Source organism: Staurois parvus, unplaced genomic scaffold (assembly GCF_062004578.1).
Source record: "Staurois parvus isolate SC_StPar_1 unplaced genomic scaffold, SC_StPar_1.0 ptg000544l, whole genome shotgun sequence".
In the NCBI taxonomy this organism is placed as follows: Eukaryota; Metazoa; Chordata; class Amphibia; order Anura; family Ranidae; genus Staurois; species Staurois parvus.
Genome location: NW_028318340.1, coordinates 5,482,738 through 5,502,889, shown reverse-complemented (window position 1 = coordinate 5,502,889; position 20,152 = coordinate 5,482,738). Strand labels below are relative to the sequence as shown.

The 20,152-nt window shown below is 40.9% G+C and overlaps 1 protein-coding gene across 6 annotated transcripts in view; it reads left to right on the top strand.

Annotated features, from left to right (window-relative positions):
- NBEA (neurobeachin) overlaps positions 1-20,152 on the top strand; it is an 881,324-nt gene that overhangs the window by 455,147 nt on the left and 406,025 nt on the right. For 5 of the 6 annotated variants that reach the window (XM_089690861.1, XM_089690859.1, XM_089690858.1 and 2 more), the window contains 2 exons: positions 1,257-1,692; positions 12,959-13,110. In XM_089690861.1, the coding sequence (XP_089546987.1) occupies positions 1,257-1,692; positions 12,959-13,110 (588 nt within the window). The remainder of the gene's footprint in view (positions 1-1,256; positions 1,693-12,958; positions 13,111-20,152) is intronic. The other variant, XM_089690860.1, reaches the window with a different exon arrangement.

The window sequence follows — 20,152 nt, the reverse complement described above, 5'->3', positions numbered from 1 at the left end:
GCCTGGGCAGCCTGTGACTAGTTAGTCAGAGTGGGACTGATGTGTACTTTGGATTGTATTGTTGTAGCATTACAAGTAAAACCGTTAAACGTTCAAAAGCCTGTTCTGAAGTTATTGTAAAAAGGGGTGCATGGTTGTAAATGGCGTATTGAAGAGCACGACCTGTAAGCACATACAGGATGAAGAGAAGGGGAAGACCATCATAAAGGGTTAACACAGCAAAGGAGTTGGCGGAAGGAATCACTAAGGGTAACCATGATTTAGTGGGAATGTAACAGCAGCCAGACAGCAGAGAGTGGTGCCGGACAGGGGTGACAGGTCCTTTGATAGCGAGGGGGTCATTATTCAAACTTCTCCCTAGTGGTTAGTTCCCCAAAAGCAATTGGGACCAGACCTGTGGTGTAGAGACCCCATGAACCTAGCCACTGGTATGGGAGAGCTGAAGGAGTTAGTCAAGTGCATGCATGAGATCTGTGCTTGGAGCATGGCGGAACCCCTTTCTGTTACTGGGAGTGACAACGGTGCCCCTCCTAAATGCTACATTCTGGTAGATATGGTGTGCAGCGGTGTGGGATGAAGAAGGAAGTTACAGGTGGCTATACAGCTGCACATGGTGAGCGGCTCACCTCTAAGCTGGGGTTCCGCCTTACTGTTGACTTACTGTGACCCTGCCTTGTCCTGGGCATTGGTGAGTGCGTTCACTAGAAGAGGTACCCCTACGTGCAGGGCCAGTAGGCCCCTCCCACAAGCTACTTGCATAAACCAGATTGTCACCATTTTAATTTTAAGGTGGCTTTTAAGTACTAAAAAAGGTCCAAATTAAATCTTATGAGGTATGTGATACGTCTTATTTTGGACTAAAAAGCCATTTGCACGCTGTCATCTGTATGTATGTTCTCCCCCTACACTCTCCCCCCCCCCCCCCCCATGTACAAGGCTCAAATTTGATCAAATCCTTTTGAAACTGACAAAATTTAGGCCACGGGTGGCACTGCAAGCACCACCCAGGTTAACAAAAGTCAAATATAAAGTGATTGTAAACTTTTTTTTTTTATAACCCCAAAGCTAGTATGTTGTGTAGTAGTATTAGAATGTTCTTTGCTATGTACTGAAGCTCATTCCTGTTATACATGTAAAAAACCATAAATATGTTAGTACTTGATCAGGATTGTTGGAAAAAAATTTGTCTTCTCGGTCTCAGTCAGCTTTCTGTGGGAGGAACCAATGGCCACTTAATGTTATCTCTTCTGTTTTAGATACACCTGCTCTGTTTCCGGATATCAAGGAAAAAGAAACCCCGACTCCCACTGAAGAACTCCATTTAGAAAGCTCTATTCCTCACACAGACTCTGGAATTGGAGACGAACATATAAGCAGTATCTTAAATGGAACTGATCTTGACAGTAGTACAAGCCCAGATGTCATGGGTGAATTATTGTCTACATTGTCGTCTGATGTAAAGAAGTCACAGGAAAGTCTGACAGACAGCCCAAGTGAAATGCTAAAAACAGCTCCCTCCATATCTAGCATTAGCCAAAGCAAGGGCATCAATGTCAAAGAGATCCTAAAGAGTCTGGTTGCTGCTCCCTTTGAGATGGCAGAGGCTGGTCCGGACCCAGTACCCTATCCAGATCCTGCTTTAAAGAGAGAAGCCCAAGTCATCCTTCCCATGCAGTTTCATTCCTTTGACAGGTATGTTGTTATGTTGTGTTTTGCAGTCATCTGTGTCCTTCTAATTTTCTTATTAAAGCCCTATTGTAGTTTTCCCATAAACTATACAAATGAAGTCAGGTTGGATCCAAAAGTAACTGTCACTTGTCTTTTTTGATAATTCTACTAATTTCCTATTATAGAATGACACCATGTACCTTTTTGTGGGCTCAAATTGCAGATCTTGGTATCACCCTATTTTCTGTTAGGTTGGCCTTACATTATACAATTTTCTTGTACTATTTTCCTTTAGATTTACCAAAACCACATATGAGGGTGAAACCTCAACACTTTCAATTTCTATGCAATCAGACAGGCCCTTGCACTACATAGGTGAAGGCAAATCTAAAGGAAATTGAATAAGAAAATTGTATAATGTATGGTCAGCTTAAACTTCTGAATTTTGCCCATTCTCCTTGTCATGGGGATATATTGTTCTTGCAGTGCAAGATAAAAACTTGAGAGAATACAGAAAGTATGCATAGGACATGGGACAGCTTTTAATGGTATATTTAAAGTTGTAGTCCTCCTTTTGCGAAAAAGAAAAAAAATAGCAAATGCCTCTTGTGATCAGTGTGCATTTAACTAATTGTTTTTAATGTGAAGCCTGAAGATCATTGTACCCATGATCAGAACAGTGTGGTTGCAGGCTCTTGAAAGGTTTTTCCTATAGCTACAGGTCTGTTCAGAGGTACTGAACTACTATTATGGGGTTGGTAGAAGTTTGTCTGGAATATAAGGGGGTGAGAGAGGAGGGACTGCCAGCATGGGTGTGCACAGTCCCTTGGCTGCAATGGCAAGAAGGCGCATGTAGTACTTCACTGGGAGTGATCTCTGACCTGGATGTCGGAGCCACATGCTCTGACATCCAGGTCAGGGATCACTCCCAGTGAAGTACTCTGGATGTCAGAGCCACATGTGCTGAATTAAAAAGATTACAAGTTTCCGTTAAAAAAAAACAAAAAAAAAAAACACCCCATTATTCAGCTAAGGGGGCAGCTTGGGTTTTAGGGATGCTTTATGTGTCCGTTCCTCATGTTATACCCTATTTGCCTGGTATCGAGTACAAATGCATTAAGACTATGGTCATACTTGTCTCAAGGTTTGAACAGTAGTGCATGTTAACCACAGCAGTTCTTTAAAGTGGTATGACTCTTCAGTGTTATTTGAATAAGACACTTAGTAACGGGTGATGTTTTAACTATGTCTATCAAATCACCTTCATTTAAAAAAAAAAAATATATATATATATCTATATATAATCTATCTATATATATATATATATATATATATATAAAGTATTGCCAGCTTTATAGATCTGTGTGTCAAACTAGCTTGGTCCTTTTTGACCATTGTCCTGTGGGTCACCTCACATTTGATTGATCTGAAGGGGTCACTCAGAAAACTGGCCTGATCAGATGGGAGAAGGTGACCAGAGAATAGGGTCAAGCAGTGACATATATAAAAGGTCATCAGCTGACCTGGAAGTGATAGAGGGGGCATCTTTTTACATGTGAATGTAGTTCTGTCACCGAAGGACCAGAACAGCTGTACAGTGCAGCTCTGGACTCTACTAGCTTTGTTTTTGCTACAACCAGTTTGTTTTATTGCCTTAACATTAGGCTGACATTGAAAAAAGAAATCTGATATTTGAGTAACCACTTGTCAGATACATTGCTAAATGGTAAAGCTTTGAATATTTGATCAGTGTTAGAGTTTGTGTATCAGCACCAATGCTTGAACTCTGAACATCACATACAGTGGCAAAAACTAGTACACCGGATGGAGGATATCTTTGTCCACATTGAGATTGCTTTGTATCCCTTTCCAACCTTATGCAGATCCTACTCTTGATCATGTGTCTTCAGAGAGCTCCTTTTGTGAGGCAGGGTCCACATCAGCTGATGTGTCTTTTGAACCTTAAAATGTTTGAGTGTCTTTTATCAAATAAAATAGCTTTAAACCACACCTCCAAATTAGTTTCATTAACTGGACTCCAGTTGTGCAGGCTACTGACTCCACTTAGCTTTCATTGAAGTACTTTTTCCTTTAGCACTGTGAATGTTTAATGGATGTGTTCAATAGGACATGCAAAATTAGAATTGTTTGTGTGTTATCAGCTCTATCATTGTGACTTAGATGAGGATCAGATAAAATTTTATGGCAAATATTCGCAGAAAATGAAGTGGTTCACATACTTTTTCTTGCCACTGTACCCGCTTCTCACTGCAAAAAAAAATATTGCTCCTTGAAAGAGGTTGACATGCTCCTGATACAGTGAGTGTTAGCTTAATACAATTTAAACAAAAATTAAAAAGTAAATATAACTTGATCCTCTAAAAATACAAGGCTGAAAATTAGAATATATTAAATTATAAATTAATATAGGCTGTTATGGTTCAAAACAAAACCTAGGTTAGGAGAAAATGTTGCTGTTAGGAAAATCTATGCCCAAAAGTTGGTCAAAGCTCTACAATGAACTACACTTAGAAAAAAATGTTATTGGGTACCTTTTTGTTTTTTTTTGGGGGGGGGGGGTACAAGCCAAGGGGAAATCTTCCAATGGTTACACCTTTATCAGAGGCAATATCCAAAAGACTAAAGCCTAGTATGCGCCATGGGAAAATCAAACAACCAGTCGTTTGATTTTCCACGAAAGTGTGTATCATGATGTAGTCGGAATGGTATAGACTTGCAAGAAAATTCTTAGCCAACAAAGACAAATGTAGCTACGTACTAGCATAGTATAAGAGGAAATGTAGGGTTGCTCTTTGCATTCTTTCTATTTGGTTATTTCCATACAATTACTGTACACATTAAACAAAAATCGGATGTTTTCTTCAAGTACGATAAAAAATTTTCAGCTTGCACCCTCGTTTTTATCATCCTAAAAGTTGGAATTGGCTGTCGAAAGCACTATATTATCGATCAGATAATCAACCGATCAATCCTTGTACGAAATTAGTCCAGCCATACATGAAGTGAATTGTGGCCAGTTCTTGATGAATCGCATGGAATTTAAGCTGCGGATGGCCTCCTTGGCATCCTCCAGTTCAACATCCTTCAGTCTGAAAATTAAAGGAGCTGAGTAGGAAATTGTCAACTGACTGCGGCTGCATCCAATTAGGTGAAGGTGCTTTTCAAATGCTGGCTGTCAGAAAATAGCTGGCAGGGAAGATTCCTCCTTCCATGTTTCAACTGGGGAATTGTAAGATTTCTCTGGTTCAGCCACAGGGCTGAACGAGATCTCTAAAGTTGGTCAGAGATGGATTGAAATTGGGCCGGTTCAGCAGGGACTGGCTGAATTTTGATCCATCTGTGGCTTTTCCCGTTTGAGAAGATGGACTACGTTTGAATGGGTCTGTTGGCAAATCCGTGTTCAATCAGTGCTACAGTGCCAAGCAGTGTATTCTGACAGTGGGGGAGTCCCTTCTGTCAGAATACAATAGCTCAGTGGGGAGGATTCCCACATCCACCTGGCTTGTGTGAAGGAATTCCTACAGATACAGTAAGCCAGTGCAGCTGATGGCTTGTAGTTCTTAAAGGAGAAGTACAGCCAAAGCTCTTTTGGCTGTGCGTCTCCTGTAGACCACAGGGGTGCAGTTCGTTCTGTGCTCCTGTGACCCGTTTTTAGCTGACAGTGGGCTGAAGTCACTGGTATCTGCTCAGAGTGCCGGTGAGAACGCAATGACACAAGGTGATCGCTGAGTTCTCACCCTGATCCTAAGTTTTCTGCAGCGTTTTGCATTTTGTAGAAACGCAGTACAGCCCATTTAACTTGATTTCCTATGGGATATGTTCACATCTGCGCGTTTTCATCCGGTGCGTTTTTTTGGAAAGGGTCAGGGCCTTTTTTGAATGCAAAAAATCAAGTTTTTGGTTCTATAGACTTCAGTGGAAATGGTGCAGAAAAGCAAGTATTGAGTTTTTGATGTGTTGTGTTTTACATCTGCCTAGCAACAAGAAAAATAAAAAAAAACATGCCAAAACGCAGAAAAAACGCAATCCAAAAATGGCTCAAACGCAACCTGCATAGGTGTGAACCTAACTTTAGAGCCGGTGGGGGACAGATGCAGCATCAGACCAATGCTGCATCCACCTAGGTAAGTATGAATTTTAAATAGAAACAAAAACATTTCCATACTTTTGTTGAACTATGAGGGTATTGATAAGCTGGCTGGTAGTTCATTGATTCTTCCTGCTCTCAGGTAACTGCCTGCCCGTGTGAGGTATGGGCAGACCACTCTGCTGGGAGTCTGCAGGAGCCTGGGTTTGCACTCACGATCTGCTGATCGTGGGTGCAATGCTTTGCAGGCAAGAATGGATGTACATGTGCTTTTTTTTTTTTTTTTTAAATTTATTTATTTCAGGTACTTATATAGCGCCGTCAATTTACGCAGTGCTTTACATTCATATATTATACATTCACATCAGTCCCTAACCCTCAAGGGGCATACAATCTGAGGTCCCTAATTCACATTCATACATATACATACTAGGGACAATTTTAGACAGGAGCCAATTAACCTACCAGCATGTCTTTGGAGTGCGGAAGGAAACCGGGGTAACCCACGCAGTCACAGGGAGAACATGCAAACTCCAGGCAGGTGGTGATGTGGCTGGGATTCGAACCAACAACCCTAGTACTGCCAGGCGGAAGTGCTAACCATTTAGCCACTGTGCTGCCCTTGTGCTTTAAGGGCTGGTTCACACCAGATGCCATCTGGTGCATTTTTAATCTGCATTAAAAACTCATGCACAGTTTTTCATTTATTTCAATGGTCCCCAGTGCAGTGTGTTCCAGTGCAGTCAACAAAAGTAGAACATGCTGCATTTTTTTTTTTTGGAATGAGGCATGGAAAAGCATCAAAAGCACACTGGAACACATCAAAAATGCACAGCCCTGAATTGAGATAAGAGGGGTAAAAATGCACCGTAACGCATCAAAAACACACATGTGGAAACTCATCCAGAATGCAGATATTGCGTGTGAACCGGCCCTAAAAGCTGGTGGTTTTAATGTGCTTAGTCAATAAAAGTATTGCTTCAGCTGTCTTTCCCCTTCTGTCAATGGCTGACAGTCCAACACCGGTCTGCTATGTATTTGTTTCTAGTTTATAACTGTGGCATTATAAAATGAACCTTTTTATCAGTCCATGTGCAGTGAACTCAGCTGTACATCCATGAATAGTGGGGAATAGGGAGTGAAGACTGTAAACAAAGCATCAATCTCTTGTTAGGCTCATTATTGTTCACAATGAAAGGCGGTCTGTGAAGCCACAACACAGGGATACAGAGCAGGCTAATATGTTTCAACAAAAGGCACTTCAGTGTTTGTAATGTATGCAGCAGCTCCAGGTACTCCCGAATGTAAATGATGAGGTGATATTGATGAAAGGAGGGGATTGGGGTCTCAGGGGGCACCGATGAGGGATTGAACAGAAGCGGCCTTGCTCCACACGTAACTGAAGCCTGTCGTCTTCACCGCTCAAAGCCATAATGGGAGGTGGCAGTCTGAAATGAGTTGCCACGGCAAAGCGTATTATTTTTGAAATGCTTTCACACAAATCGCCAGGCCCCTGCATACAACTTAGTTTCATGCTTTAATGTCATCAGGAGGCACAAATTGGTGTGTCTAATTGTTTGCCACCTGCCAGCAAAATGAGCTGCCAGCTTGCCAGACGGGTTTGATTGTCTGTCAGCCATTCAGTCGATTGAGAGTGACAACATCAAAAATTATCCTTCAAAGTCCGAGGCCCTGCGCAGCTTTCAAGGCACCCTTTCCTCACAAAGTGCTATTGGATGACTGCAGTTTTCAATTAATTTCTAATACACCCTTCCTGCTGTCTCATCTGTTCAGGAGTACCTATAATTACATAATAAAGCACAACATCCAAGTTCTGTCATAGCAGGGCCTGTCACACGACTTGTTAGTCTACAATGACATTTCTGAATGAAGTGTCTCTTCTGGCTTCAAGACTTTGAAGTAGAAATGAATAATCTCGCTGGCTGTTATATGTGCTATTATCGCTTCTTTTTTACGTACGTGTGTTTTATATCAGTTTATAAAAAATACTGGTAGTGTTCCGGGGGGGAGGGCTGAAAGAGCTGAAAAATATTTTCATTGGTGCCATTTTTCTTTTTTAAATGTAATTGAGGAACTACAAGTCCAAGCAGATCCTAACAGAATGAGGCAGAGCATGCTGGGAGTTCTAGTCTTCTTGTCCTGGAGGACTGTTCTCAGCAGTGGGACCCCCATTCTATTACGGTTTCTTCCATGTGGTGGACCAAAAGGATACCTGTCATAGGAGAAATAAAGGAACTGCCATTGCAGATCGGTTTCTGAAAATGCAATTTGCCTGTCTGTCTTAGTTTTGTGGATTCATTCACAGCAGAAAATGCACATATACTGCATGTTTTTTCAAGCACATTTGCATGCATTTTGATTTCTGGTTTATACACGTTTACATGCAGTTGATGTGCCTTTTTCCAGCAGTGTTTGTCATGTGAGGTCACTTCCTTCTCTCTTCCTTTCTTTTGGCTTTTATGTACGCTAAAATGCATTGCAAGTGCGCTTGCGTTTACACGGTGGAAAAATGCAGCAAGCTGTACTTTTTTTTTTTTTGTTTGTTTTTGTGTTTTGTTTGTGTTTTGTTTGTGTTTTGTTTGTTTTTTGTTTGTTTTTGTTTTTTTTTTTTTTTGTTTTTTTTTGGCGCTGCACTGTAACGGTGTGAACTATGCCCATAGGATAACCTGGATTTTGGTGTGAATAAGCTCTTAATCATAAAGGCAGAATAAAAGCTAGATTTCTGACTTGGGCTCCATTCACACCGATGTGTTTTTTAGTGCCTTTTGCAGAAACGGACTACAGTCCATTTAACATGGTTTCCTATGAAATATGTTCACATCTATGCTTTTCTTGAGCTGCTGCATTTTTGGAAAGAGTCAGGGACTTTTTTAAAAGCAAAAATCAACATTTTTGCTACAATAGAGTTCAAAGGATAATCTGCTGAAATGTATGGTAGTGCATTTTACATTTTTCTTCTGCCCAGTAAAAAAAAAAATTCCACTTAAAAAAAAAAGGGGGCTGAACAAAACGTGTCAAAAATGCATGTAGAAAAACGCAAAACAAATTGCAAAATGGAAAAAAAGCAAACTGCATAGGTGTGAATGGAGCCTTATTGGCAGAAAGACTAAGTCTAACTATTCTTAAAGCAGTAGTAAACCTCCAAAAAAAAAAAAAAAAAAACATGTTTCCCCTGCAAAATAATGTCATATTGTGCCGGTATGCACTGCATACTAGCACATTCTGAAAGGCTTGTAGAATGGAGCCCTCCAGTCTCACGCTGTCACCACTGACAGGGCTCCCGTCTTCCTTTAGGGATCATGGGCTCTGGCCCCTTGCTTGGCCAAGCTGCGATGACGTCACTCCCGTGCATGTGTTTGGGAGTCTTGGCCTCAGAACAGGACTCTGAAGGAACAGTACGGCATGCGCCTATGATGTCATCGGCTGCATGGAGACTGAATATATCCTGAACGGTGCATGTTTAGGAGTCATTCTTTGTACCTACAGGTAAGCTTTATTATAATCCTACCTGTAGGTACAGGTGTCAAGTGAGAATTGACTTCCACTTAAAAAATGTGCCCTCCACCCTCCTACCTATCCTGCTTAACCTGTTTAAACAAGATGTGTATTTAACTATTTTTAATCTGCATCAATCACATGATCCTGCAGCTCTGGCTTCCCTGTGTCAGTGATCGACTGCTACAGGGGAGAAGAGGGAGTGCCAACAACAGCTGGACTGTGGGAGCCTATGGTTGATGTCATGGCTCCCAGAATGCCCAGCCATTGTCAAGCACTGTCTGAGCTGGAGCTGCAAGATCATGTGACCAGAGTGGTTTGAAAATAGGTAAGTACACATATCTTTTTTTACACAGGTTAGGTATTAGGAGGAAGGGGGGATTTTTAAGAATAATTTTGAACAGGGCATGCCATAGATTATGCAATTTTGTCCTTCCACCACAGTCAATGTTGATGGGGAAATCCCTCCCGCAGTGCCGTTTTGTGTTCTGGCCTTTACCTGGCTTTTATGCTCACCTCCTAACTTAAATAATTTAAGCTATTGACCTGGAACAAGTATGTAGATCAGAAGTGCTGACTGGTATTCTAGTATGCTCTTTGCAGATTTGAGACTGGTGTTTGAGATGGTCAGGTAACTAGTATGTTTAAAAAGTTACAGCAACCATATTTGTTTATAGCAAGTTTTCAAGTAGGGCAAGGCCAGGGGCGGACTGACCATTTGGAAACTCGGCACTGCCCGAGGGCCCAGGATCAGTAGGGGGCCCCATGAGATGCCCCTGGTACCTTTTTCATAGGCTTTTTTGAGTTTGGGAAAGGACACAGGCCCCATGATCCCCTATTGCCCGGGGGCCCCATGAGTTGTCAGTCCGCCCCTGGGCAAGGCAACATGTTCATTTTAATCCTCCATATACTTGCGTCTTCTCCACAACCCTGCTTCTCCATTTCACACTGGAAACTGCAGGAAATGCCCAGTACTTCCCAGTATAATGGGTCATATCTTCCACTCCATGTATTAGTACTGCACCAGTCAGGGCTGTCAGGCACTGAGGCCATTACTAGGAGCTCTGATGACTTGCACAGGAATTTCCGTTCGCCTCCTAGCAGCTTAATAGAGCATCTGGAGAGGGAACAAAAGATAAAAAATTGTATCTGCAGAGGTTTGCATTACAGTAAATTTTTGATGCAAATAAACTAAACGCCGCCTTTTACTACCCAAGGGGTATATTAACCAAATTGGGTTAACCCTATAAAAATAGTGCAACCACTTAAAAAGTTGGTGTTTACCAAAAATCAACCGTGTTTTGTACCGATACCAATGAAATATAATGTGTTAGCTGCCCCTTAAAGTGCAAGTACACTTGGGATCATAAAATTAAAAGAAGGTTTGGCACTTCACATGCATACACAAACAACTGATACTTAAGCTACAATGCAAAAATAAAGTGTTTAAACCATGATAGCATATATAAATTGGTACATTAAATCCATAAAAGCCCCACACCAAATTGTGTGCCAAAAATTGTTCTAGTGCCCAATAATTTGCTTCATATAAATCCTATTTGTGCTCCACCACCACGTGCCAGTATATTGCACTCGCCAACCATCCATGACCCCTTAGTTAAAAGAAGGTCTAATGCGCTTTGTGTTACCAGGGATCAGATTCCCAGTGGGTTCCTTCTCAGCATACTCCCCATTTATTCCCACAATTCCATATCAACATAAATCAAAGGAATAAATTTCTCATGGTGTAGTAAATTTATTAAAAGATGTGATAATATGAACAAAAAATGCACTCACATTAGTTGGTGCCCAATCCTCAGCACCAATACACCCAGTTGTAGTACACGAACGCCGCTTGTGTCTCTAGAGCTGGTATGCGTTCCAATGACCGGAAACGGATGTGATATCAATGGACCCAGATGTGGCTGGACGCAACACTCTGCCTCTACATGTTTCACCAATCTAGCACCCTCAGGAAGCTTTGTGTAGCTTTGTGTATGCATGTGAAGTGCCGAACCTTCTTTGAATATTAACCACTTCCTGTCTGGCCTATAGTAAAATGAGGGCTGGGCGAGCCTCTCGTCCCTCCGGTAGGGCGTCATATGACGTCCTTCCCGGATCGCGCTTTGCTCGTGCCCGCAGGGCCGCACTGTGGCGAGATCTGTCACCAACTGTGTACCTCGGATACGACCGATGACAGATATGTGTACCAGTTCCGTTGCCAGTACCATGTGACCTGCTGTGACCAATGACAGTTGTATGCAATGGATGGCTTCCTTTCATGCCATCCATTATATACAAGTGTGTCTAGCTGTGAATGGTCACAGTAATCACATGCACAGGCTGGGCCAATCACAGCCAATCTGTGTCAGGTGATTAGCCATGGCCAATCACAGCTAATCACAACAAAACCCCTGAATTAATCAATTTCATTCAGTTAAATGTTTGCTTATAGCAAATAAATTCTTTGCTATAGGCAAATTGAGTAAAAAAAAAAAATACTGATCACTTCCCCAAAGTAGTACAATGTTACTATGGTAACATTATACTACTTTAATCATAGTGTAATATGGAAAAAAAAATCTTAAAAAAAAGAAAAAAAATGTAATAAAAAATAATAAACAAAGAAAACAAAATCGAAAGAAAATTATCCATTTTTTTTTCGTACTGTCACCAGTCGACATCCCTGATCACCACTACACCAGCTATATGATGATGCGGTACTGCACTGGTGACAGTATGTAAAAAATTGTGAGAATAATTTTTTTAATTTCTTTATTTTCCAAAAAATTATGACAAAACGATTACAACTTCCAAAAACTCTCCATGCCTCTTATGAAATATGTCGGATTGTCTACTTCGCAAAAAGGGGAGATATCTGTACTGTTCTGACATTTTTGGGCCTCAAGAAATTAGATTGGCTGTCAGTACTTCAGGACTGATCAATATTCAGATCTATACCATAGTTTGTGAACTTTATAACTTTCCTACAGACTAAATAATAAATACTGATTTGGGTTATTTTCACCAAACAAATGTAGCAGAATACATCTTGGCTTAAATTTATGAAGAACAATTGTTTATTTGCAAACTTTTATAACAGAAACAAAGAAACGTGTTTTTTTTTCTTCAAAATTTTTGGTCTTTTTTTGTTAATTTAGCAAAAAAAAAACCCCAGTGGTGATTAAATACAACCAAAAGAAAGCTCTAGTTGTGTGAACAAAGTGATAAAATTTTAGTTTGGGTACAGTGTTGCATGACTGCGCAATTGTCATTCAAAGTGTGAGAACGCTGAAACCTGAAAATTAGCCTGGGCAGGAAGGGGGTAAAAGTGGTTAAAGTAAACCTGTTGCTTTGCCAGACATGCACAAACCACATATTCACTAGAAGTCTGATCATTGAATTGCATTTCAAATAGAGTCATTACCATTTATTATTGCGGTCAGTACCAGGGTTCACCAGTAGGTTGCAGTAAAATCTCTAATCACTGCTCCCTGGCGGGATGGGTAGACTTCCATATTGCCATACAGAACAGTCAAGGGGAATGCGGTAACTGCTTATTATTTTTTATTTATGTGAAATTGTAACAATTAAAACTGAAATATTATGTGAAAGGTTTTATATGTTTTTCACACCTATTTCTTTCTTCCTGTGTGTTTCTTACAGAAGTGTCGTGGTACCTGTGAAGAAACCTCCGCCTGGCAGTTTAGCTGTGAACACCGTTGGTGCTGCCAGTGGTGGTAGCTTAACCCCCAGCACAACGCCAAATATATTTGCTGCTACTGGAGCAACTCCCAAAAGTATGATCAATACTACAGGTATTTGTTCCCTTCATTTCATCTTCCATCCAGAAAGTGTTTCCAGCAACGTATGTCTCATGTATGCTAAGACTTTGTTGTACGGCTTCCATGTTTGTCTACGTTGGCAGGAATACGGTAAAATCTTAGACAAGTGGTTAGCAGAAAATTAGGATTTTATTTTTTATTAAAAAAAAAAAAAATCACTTTCACGGGCCTGTTTGTGAAAGGAAAAGGTGCATACTTGTTTGGAATTAAATATTTGAAGAAATAATGACCTCCTAGATGTAAGCTGTGCTGAAAATCAGCCCTGGCATGTAAACACTTTGGTTTATTGCTGAAGTGTAATGAAACCATCATTTTCAGGTAATATTATATAGCATTTTTGCCACCTGCTTTATACAGCATGGTCGAGCCTGAGCAGTGATGTAGAAATGAGGAACACAGGTATTGCAAATGCCACAAATCTTTAAAGAATATGTAAACTCTCGCCTTGTAAAACAACCTATTCCATTTAACATAGAAATGAAAGGCAAAACATTTGTATATACATAGAATATAGATAGAAAAAAAAATATAGATACCTTTTCCTCTTTTTTGATCACATTCCCTTCTCCCCTAATTGACCACATTCCCTCTGTTCTCAGCTGCATAAGGAGCTGGAGGTGGAGAAACCGCAGCATACTAATCTGCCAAGTGAAAGGGAGGGTGTGGGGTCAACACAGGTTTGATCATTGGATTAGCTCCCAGCAAAACCAGCAACCTGACCACGCTGTGCTCTGTCTAGTGTAGTCAGTTTTAAATAGCAGAGGGACTGGCATGAAAACTTCACACAAAGGAAGCAATACAAGGAGAACAGGATACTTTTTCATAACAAGTACATGGTACAACAGGCACATATCAGGAATATAGGCACATATCAGGAATATAGGCACATATCAGGAATATGAAATGTTGGGTTGACATATTCTTTAAAAACACATCTTCTTAAAAGTTTATTTTAGGGATGGGGCAGCCATTGGGACCAGTGCCAGTTAGAGTGTGTACTCTCTCCTTTCACAGCCACTGAGCTCACTGTAAGTACATATTGTACAACCTGAAAGAACAAGGCAGCACTTCCTCCTCTGGTACTAGGGGGCGTTGGTGTCAATGTCTGCTTCATCCTGTACAGTCCCCTGCACAAGGTGGAGAGAGGAGCAGTGAGCGGTCTTTTACAGGAAGCTCCCATACAGGGGTACATTTTCACACTGGATCATTTCACAGATCTAGAAGAAAAACACAAAGCACACAGAGATTCAAGTAATAATAGCCATTCCTCTTCTATTTAGACAATAGTTGCTTTTTCCAGAGTTCAGTTTTAATAAAGGCCTGTGTGTTCTCATTCATTTTGTGTGTGATATCATACATTGTCCTGCTGTTTTCTGTGCTACTCTGTGATTCACACACTCCTTACATCAGATCGCCTATGCTTTTCTGTGGTGCTTTGTATGATTCTACTGTAATTGCTGCCTTATTGTATATGAAACATTTCTTTGTACTGTGACTTGAAATGTTACTCTAGGCATGTCTAACTCAAATGAAATAGTGTGCAGAACTGAGAGGTCTACATCTTTAAGGGGGCCACAACTTGTTATTCTAGAAAAATTCTCTGGCCCAACTGTCTACAGATCTGTAACTTTTCTCTAAGCGAACACTTTGTACCGGTTCATACAAGAAACCGCATGTGATTCGAACAGGAATCACACGCATTCTTGTTCAAATCACATGCAATTCTTTGCAGTGCAATTTGAACCATTCATTTTGCATGGCTCAAAACGTACCACAAATCGCACCGCACCCACAGGAAAGGTGCATGCACTTCTTTTTTTTCTTTTTCTCACACTGGAATCAGATGCTATGCATGTTCATGCCCATGTGATCTGTCTCACCCAATCTCACTGCGTTCTGCAAACTTTTTTGGGGTGTCATTAACATAAGACACCTGCAGCCCTTCACATGAATAGAATGCAATTCTGATACAGTGCAAGAAAATGCACAGAATTTGCTGCAAATCCCGCACCACTTTAGTGTGAATTGACACAGTATTTATAACTAAAATTGCATAGCTGTTTTCAATAATGCATGTAAATGTGTTATGACTAGTTCATAATCAAATGTTCTCAAGCTATATTCTCTGCAGATTTATTGGGGATAATACCACATTATGGCCACTAGATGGTGCTGCCTATCCTAGGAAATAAGTATGCTCATCAGCGCCATCTAGTGGCCATAATGTAGTATTTTCCACCATTCATGCATCAAATCTGCAGAGACTATAGTCTAAGAACATTGTTTTGCCCCATTCTCTTTGAACAAATATACATGTAATTTTGGTAGGCAAATAGCTATGCAAATTTTTATAAATAGACCCCTAAGCCACATCCCCACCTTTTAACAGTCCAGTACTAGAACCTTTGTGGCTAGTAAAAGAACTTTTATAATTGTCATTTGTGAGTATTATCAGGTTTCACACCAAAACTGGAAATCATCACTGTATTTTAATGTATTTTATTGGGATTTTATGTGAACAACGCAAAGTGGCACATAATTGTAAAGTGGAAGGAAAATTATAAATGATTTGCAAATGTTTTTACAAATATCTGAAAAGTGTGGCATGCATTTGTATTCAGCCACCTTTACTCTGATACCATTAACTAAAATTTAGTGGAACCAATTGCCTTCAGAAGTCACCTAATTAGTCCACCTGTGTGTAATCTAATCTCAGTATAAATACAGCTGTTCTGTGAAGCCCTCAGAGGTTTGTTAGAGGACATTAGTGAACAAACAGCATCATGAAGGCCAAGGAACACACCTGACAGGTCAGGGATAAAGTTTCAGAGGTTAAAGCAGGGTTAGGTTATAAAAAATTTCCTAAGCGTTGAACATCTCTCGGAGCACTGTTCAATCCATCATCCGAAAATGGAAAGAATATGTCAGAATTGCAAACCTACCAAGACATGGCCGTCCACCTAAAGTGACAGGCCGGGCAAGGAGAGCATTAATCAGAGAAGCAGCCAAGAGGCCCATGGTAACTCTGGAGGAGCAGCAGAGATCCACGGCTCAGGTGGGAGAATCTGTCCACAGGACAACTATTAGTCGTGCACTCCATAAACCTGGCCTTTATGGAAGAGTAACAAGAAAGCTATTGTTGATAGTCATTAGAATTCCCGTTTGCAGTTTGCAAGAGGCTATGTGGGGGGCACAGCAAACATTTGGAAGAGGGTGAGATGAGACCAAAATTTAACTTTTTGGCCTAAAAAAAAAACGCTATGTGTGGCAGAAAACTAACATTGCAGATCACCCTGAACACACCATCCCCACTGTGAAACATGCTGGTGGCAGCACCATGTTGTGGAGATGCTTTTCTTCAGCAGGGAAGCTGGTCAGAGTTGATGGGAAGATGGATGGAGCCAAATACAGGGCAATCTTAGAAGAAAACCTGTTAGAGTCTGCAAAAGACTTGAGACTGGGGAGGAGGTTCACCTTCCAGCAGGACAACGACCCTAAACATACAGCCAGAGCTACAATGGAATGGTTTAGATCAAAGTATATTCATGTGTTAGAATGGCCCAAAGTGCAGACCTAAATCCAATTGAGAATCTATGGCAAGACTTGAAAATTGCTGTTCACAGACCCTCCCTATCCAATCTGACAGAGCTTGAACTATTTTGCAAAGATGAATGGGCAAAATTTTCACTCTCCAGATGTGCAAGCTGGTAGAGACATCCCCAAAAAGACTTGCAGCTGGAATTGCAGCGAAAGGTGGTTCTACAAAGCATTGACTCAGGGGGGCTAAATACAAATGCACACTTTTCAGATATTTATTTGTAAAAAATGTTGAAAACCATTTATCATTTTCCTTCCACTTCACCACTATGTGCCACTTTGTGTTGGTCTATCACATAAAATCCCGATAAAATACATTTACGTTTTTGGTTGTAAAATGACAAAATGTGGAAAATTTCAAGAGGTATAAATATTTTTTCTAGGCACTGTACAAATATATGAGATTCTAACTCCAGCTTTCCAAAGAAAATGCAGAAACTTAGAATTGAATGGACCTCTTGCTAAATTCAACTAGTTCAGTGCTTGCCAACAATGGGCTGCTCATAACAATTAACAATTCACACGGGGCGGACCTGTCAGCCAATCCGCTTGCTCAGCGGGGGATCTCTCCGATGATCCAAGCTAAGCTAGTAGATGACAGGTCTGTAGTAGCGTAGTGGACACAGTCCACTGTTTTCTATGGGGTGGTTAGATGCGAGCGGCCGCCTCACTGTTTCCACCCAACTGTCATCCGATCTGTTTTTAGCATACAAGATTGGATCGGATGCCGGCGGGTGTCAGCGAACACATGCCCGCTGACATTTGCTGCTCCATAGAGAGCTTTGGATGGTCCAATCAGGTCCGCCTGAAAAACTGACAGGTGGACCCAATTGGACCGTTGGGGTTTTTTTACAATTGCAAAACTGTATACTGCACATACACTATTATCCTTTTCTACCAAACTGTAGAATACAATAGTTGTCATATTGGCTCTTTTCACTACATCCCACATTTGATCTCTCCTGCCTCCATTGTATTTTGAATAACTTATCTGTAGTAATGCTAGGTTGTGCCTTCATGTAGATGGATACAAAAAATAAATCATTAATCAGAATGATTTTTTGTTTAAATTTGAGCACGCTAGGTAAAGTATACTTAAAGCCAAATGTTTCATTTTGGATTAATGGGGATTGAGTAAAACCCTTGTCAAGTGTTTTTCTTTGCTGTGCCCCATTGGGGTGATTTCACATCACTTCCTGTCTTGGAGACACAAAAAGGCATTAATAGGACAGCAAAATAAATAATCACTTAGACCCTTGTTATAGGAACAGTTGTGGTAATTGCAAAATTTCTCTTCTATTCCTGTTAGGGTAACAATTCTTAAATTTTGAATTTTGGTGACAATGGTCACCAGAATGTTTGGAGAAGGTCAATCTCCCAAGTGGAGGCACAGACAACAAGAAATCTGACATAAGGTTTTAAACTTTCTCTACTCTATCCAAAATTAAAGGAAACCTCTTTTGGTTTTAGATACACTTTAGAACAGGGGAGTCAAACTCTATTTCATTTCTGGGCACAGGTCAGCATTATGGTTGCCCTCAAAGGGCTGGTTGTATCTGTAAGACTAGATATGCAGAGTACCTCACCCCCTTATATCACATAACAAATGCCCCCCCCCCCACACCATCAGAAGTCAAGAGTACCCCCACCCTCCCTTACATCACAGTGCATCACACTTACCTTGTACTACTGCCAGGAGAAAGGTGTGGGAGGAGCTGAGAAGCAGAAAGTGAAGGGTCTGGAGGGGGACCAGAGGGCTGGATTCAGCTACCAGAGTCTGTTGAATTCTGAGACCAGGGGAGGCAGAGCCGAGGGGGTGCTGCGGATGCACAGAGGTGCGCAGGATCTGTAGGAGGAGTTCTGTCCAACTCACTGCTGCCGACTGCTGAAATGGAGAGGGTGGGCAGAGACGAGCATCTCCGCGGCTGCACAGAAAAGTGCATGATTCAGCAGAGGAGTTCTGTCGTCCTCCTCCCTGCTGCCGACTACTCAGAGAAAGGGGTAGAGATGACAGGGGTGCCCCAGCTGCAGGAGATGTGCGAAGCTCCCAGGCCTTTTATTGGACACATGTGCTTTAGAATGTTTGTATTTTCTTTTATTTAAGCACACTATATAAAGTATATTGAAAGCCAAAACTTTTAGTTTTTGATTAGAAGGGGAAATGGGTAAAACCCCTGTGAAGTATTTTGTTTTAGTATCTCCCATTGGGGAGATTTGCTTCACGTCCTGTCTTGGTGACACAGCAGGAAGTTGAAGGGACAGTGAAGGAGATCATTAAATCCTTTTAGACACTTGTCATAGGAACAAGTGTTGACATTGAACCATTTTCCTTCTATTCCTGTTCAGGTGGTAATTTTTTAAAAAGGAACTAAACTCACAGAACAGGAATACTCACTTCTTCATTCCAGCGGTGTGGCAATTAATCGCTCACCGGCTGCTGCTAGCCTCTCCCCAGCTTCTTCCGGGTATGGGTTTTTTGAACTCTTGATTGGCTGGTTGGGGAATGGCATCATCTGGTATGTATGTACAGGAGTCCATCATTCTGGCTTAGCCAGAATGTGCTGGGAATGTATGCGGAGCTGTGCATGTGCAGCTCAATGTGCATTGGAGAAAAGACTGCAAGCTGGCAGGCAAATGTTTCTTATTGCAGAAGAGACATAGCATGCTCGCAGTTTATAATTCACATTTAGTTCCACTTTGAATTTTACATTTTTGGTAACAGTGGTCACAAGGATATATAGAAAGGGTGGCTCTCCCAATTGGGGGCATATACAACAGAAAAAAACCTGATAGATTTTAAACCTCATCTACTCTATCCAAATGAAATTAAATATGTTGGCTTTAAAAACACCTTAGCTATGTTAGTTTCCCGACCTCCAATATCATCAATTTTCGAAAGAGGTTCAAGTTAACTTCTGATTTTTGCATAACACAGCTGACATTTTGTGCTTTTGAATTGTGGTATGAGCATGCAAGCAGCTGACAATATTCACAGATCTACTTTAACATTGGTCTTTTTGTCAAACGAAAGCCAGCATCCTTTCCAAGGGACAACTTAGTTGAAAACAAATAGAGAAAGCATTTTTCAATTTTAATAATTAATTTTAGAAATGTTTTTCCATGAGGCCTACTTCACACCTATGCGTTTTTCAGTGCTTTTTGCGATTTGCAGAAACTCACTACTGTCCATATAACATGGTTTCCTATGGGACATGTTCTATGCATTTTCCGCCGCTGCATTTTTGAATAGGGTCAGAGACTTTTTTTCTTGCAGTAGATTGCAGCACGCATAGGTGTACACCAGGCTTTAATGCGGAACTTCACTAGAAATATTGGAGAGTTTTTTGTTTCTTTTCTAGGGAGCGGGTACCTAAAGCAGTTATCTTTATGGCGTTTCTTTCAATTACATTAGATGCTA